Source organism: Chelonoidis abingdonii, chromosome 2 (assembly GCF_003597395.2).
Source record: "Chelonoidis abingdonii isolate Lonesome George chromosome 2, CheloAbing_2.0, whole genome shotgun sequence".
Lineage (NCBI taxonomy): Eukaryota > Metazoa > Chordata > Testudines > Testudinidae > Chelonoidis > Chelonoidis abingdonii.
Genome location: NC_133770.1, coordinates 2,087,188 through 2,091,150, shown reverse-complemented (window position 1 = coordinate 2,091,150; position 3,963 = coordinate 2,087,188). Strand labels below are relative to the sequence as shown.

The 3,963-nt window shown below is 61.1% G+C and overlaps 1 protein-coding gene across 1 annotated transcript in view; it reads left to right on the top strand.

The window, feature by feature from the left end:
• Window positions 1-3,156, top strand: part of LOC116838058 (SCO-spondin-like) — a 168,823-nt gene extending 165,667 nt beyond the window's left edge. The window contains exons 91-92 of the mRNA XM_075063419.1: window positions 1,447-1,597; window positions 2,984-3,156. Coding sequence (XP_074919520.1) covers window positions 1,447-1,597; window positions 2,984-3,006 — 174 coding nt within the window. The 3' untranslated portion in view covers window positions 3,007-3,156. The remainder of the gene's footprint in view (window positions 1-1,446; window positions 1,598-2,983) is intronic.
• Window positions 3,157-3,963: the final 807 nt, after the last annotated feature.

Here is a 3,963-nt window from a genome sequence, read left to right as displayed (position 1 = left end):
CTTGTGTAGAGCTTCAGCTTGTAGCTAAGTCCCTCCAGAGGTAAGAAGCAGGATTGAAGACAAGATGGAGATGAGGCATCAGCCTTTTATAGGCTTTTCCAGGTGTAAGAAAACTTCTTTGTTCCTACTGTGGAAAATTACAGCAGAATGGAGTCTGGAGTCACATGGGCCAGTCCCTGCACACCCTGCTGAGTCACAAGGCGTATCTGCCTTCTCTCAATGGGTCAGTTATGTAGTTAATGGTCCTTAATGGGCCATCAAGCAGGCTAAGCTGAGCTGACACCAACTAGTCTGGGGTGTTACCCAGAACTGCAGCACCAATTTGAAATACAGACAGTACACAGCCAATATTCATAACTTCAACTACAAAAATGATACAGACACACAGACAGCAGAATCCTAACCAGTAACCCGTAACCTGGTCTTAGACACCTTATCTGACCCCCTTTACATAGGATTTCGTGCCACTACAGGACCTTGGTCACAACCATGTTCTATATGGTCCCAGATTATATCAATAATATCACCCCCTACCAGAGACTGTATCTCCTCCCACAGTTCTGCTCCATGGGAAAGCTCCAGCTGCCGCTTTCCTTCCCTCTGGAAAGGCTCCATTTCTCCCTTTAGAGTCTGTAAGTGCTGGGAGAGCCCCGGGTCAACAGGAAAACCAGCCCACGCTATCTCCTCCATCCCACAACTAACCCCAGGGTGAGCCCTCTGGCCCCAGTGGGGAGCCAGTGCTCAGGGCCAGGCCGGGCCATGTGCATTAGGAGAAATGCATGATACGAATGAGAACCAGTTTATTTACAGCACATGCACAAAGGCCTTTTTCCTTGAACACAGCAGGAACAAACAGGCAGGATCCTGGCTGCAAAGTCCCCGGCCCCCCCCTCTAGTGAGCTCTGTGCCCGAAGAGCTCTGTGTCTGCTCCCACTGCAGGCCACCTCCACTACTGCTCCTCCCGCTGTCTGCTGGCTTCCTCTCTCCCTCACACCCAGCGCTCGTCAGACGTTCCCCTTCCCTTGTGTTTGCAGGCAGGGAACTCAATTCAGCTCACATGGTTTAACTTCTCATCAAGCTTTGCCATCAGGTCTGTTGCCCTGCACGATGGCGTCTGTTGTTTCCACCTATCACACATAAAAGGGGGTTAATTGCTCCTTCCATTGAGCCAGGAAGAAGCGGGCTTAGCCCACCCATTGGGTTTAGCCAGGTAAACCAAAGCCCTGCATGGTGGTAGCCAGCACAACAGGATCTAACACGCAGCTGGATCTCCATGACCCTGTCAGCAGTTCATGTCCCTCGATCCCAACCCACAGCCCCCCCATTAGCCCAGTCCGGGACCCTTTCCCTGTCTGTCTCCCGCTGGCCCAGGCCTGCCAGGATTGCAGAGCTTGATCCCATGCTGTGGCCTGTGCCCTGCCGCCCAGCTGCGCCCTTCTCCCACAGGAGCCGTACCTGCAGACACTGTGTGACTGCTGCAGCTACCACCTGGACCCCGTGAGCCCCGTGCGCATCCTGAGCCTGCCGTGCGAGGACGGGGAGGTGGAGCCAGTGGTGCTGCCCGTCATCCACAGCTGTGACTGCAGCCCCTGCCAGGGTGAGTGGAGTGAGCGGATGCAGGCCCTGCTCAGGACGTGCTGCTCTGGGGGCCCCGCGCCTGGCCCGGCTGGGCATGGGGGCAGTTGAACTGGGCAGGGGACTGCACTTGGGAGCAGGTGAGCTGCTGACCTGGCCCTGGGATGTGGGCTGGAGCGGGCGCCAGGGGCCAGGCCTTGGAGCACATGGGGCGGGGCGGGGTGGCGGCAGCCTCCAAGAGCACAAATGGGGGCATCAGCACAGCTTGGCCTAGGGCAGGGACTGGGCTCAGGGGCCAGCTGGGCATGGGGCGGGGTCTGGGCTAGCAGCAATGCTGGTCTGGTAGCACGGGTGCAGCAAGGCTCCAGCAGCCTGGCTCCTGTTCCGAGTCTCACGCTGCCTCCTGGGCCAGTGGTCCCAGAACCCACTGCCAGGGGGGTGACCCTGTGTGTCCCTGCATCACCCCCCCACTGCACAGCACAGCTGTGGGTATTGCCTGCACTGCACCCCAGCAGTGCCCCTGTCCCTGCATCACCACACTGCACGGCACAGCTGTGGGCATCACACACACTGTACCCCAGCAGTGCTCCTGGGTCCCAGCATCACCCCACTGCACGGCACGGCCATGGGTATCACACGCACTGTACCCCCGCAGTGCCCCTGTCCCTGCATCACCACACTGCACGGCACGGCCATTGGTATCACACGCACTGTACCCCCGCAGTGCCCCTGTCCCTGCATCACCACACTGCACGGCACGGCCATTGGTATCACACGCACTGTACCCAGCAGTGCCCCTGTCCCTGCATCACCACACTGCACGGCACGGCCATTGGTATCACACGCACTGTACCCCCGCAATGCCCCTGTCCCTGCATCACCACACTGCACGGCACGGCCATTGGTATCACACGCACTGTACCCCCGCAGTGCCCCTGTCCCTGCATCACCACACTGCACGGCACGGCCATTGGTATCACACGCACTGTACCCAGCAGTGTCCCTGTCCCTGCATCACCACACTGCACGGCACAGCCCTGGGTATCACACGCACTGTACCCCCGCAGTGCCCCTGTCCCTGCATCACCACACTGCACGGCACGGCCATTGGTATCACACGCACTGTACCCAGCAGTGTCCCTGTCCCTGCATCACCACACTGCACGGCACAGCCCTGGGTATCGCACACTCGGTACCCAGAAGTGCCCTATCCCAGCATCACCCCAGTGCACAGCACAGCCGTGGGTATTGCACACACAGCCACACCCTCTGTGTCTCTCCATGCCTGGCACAGGAGCGTCTGACTACACCACATGTGGGGCATTACCAGCCTTCACCCTGTCCTGGGCAGGGACTCACTTTCTCTGAACAGCCCCTTCCCTAACGGGTTTTCTCTCCTCTTCGCCAGGTGGGGACTTTCCCGAGCGCTGATGACCTGTGGCCCGGGCGGGACAGGGTCTGTGCCGGCGGCTGAGGCGTGGCAAAGACAGTGAGATCGCAGCATGCGTCCCAGCTGCAGGTCCCCCAGGGCCCCCCACGCTGCCCGCCGGGCTTGTCCTGCTATAGCTCAATAATAAAGTGAACAGAGCTGGGTCCGAAGGCGACTCCTCCAGCTGTTGCGGCGGGCGGGGGGACTGCTTTCCCCGCCTAAAGGGGGATGCTGGGCATGGTCCAGCTGAGTCTCACCCGTAGCACGGCCCACGACACGGCCCCACGCTCGTGTGGGGCCTGCCACAGCCCACAATCCTCGGCAGGCGCTGGGCGTGGTCCGGAGCGCTGAGTCTCACCCGTAGCACGGCCCACGACACGGCCCCACGCTCGTGTGGGGCCTGCCACAGCCCACAATCCTCAGCAGGTGCCGGGCATGGTCCGGAGCACTGAGTCTCACCCGTAGCACGGCCCACGACACGGCCCACAATCCTCGCCAGGCGCTGGGCGTGGTCCGGAGCACTGAGTCCCACCCGTAGCACGGCCCACGACACGGCTCCACGCTCGTGTGGGGCCTGCCACAGCCCACAATCCTCGGCAGGTGCCGGGCATGGTCCGGAGCGCTGAATCTCACCCGTGACACGGCCCACAATCCTCGGCAGGCGCTGGGCGTGGTCCAGAGCACTGAGTCTTACCCGTAGCATGGCCCATGACACGGCCCACAATCCTCGGCAGGCGCTGGGCGTGGTCCGGAGCGCTGAGTCCCACCCGTAGCACAGCCCATGACACGGCTCCACGCTCGTGTGGGGCCTTGCCAACAAGCCCCACAATCCTTGGCAGGCGGCTGGGCGTAGTCCAGAGCGCTGAGTCCCACCTGTAGCACGGCCCACGACACAAGCCCAGCAATCACTTCGGCAGGCGCTGTGGGCGTGGTCCGGAGCACGGTTGAGTCTCACCCGT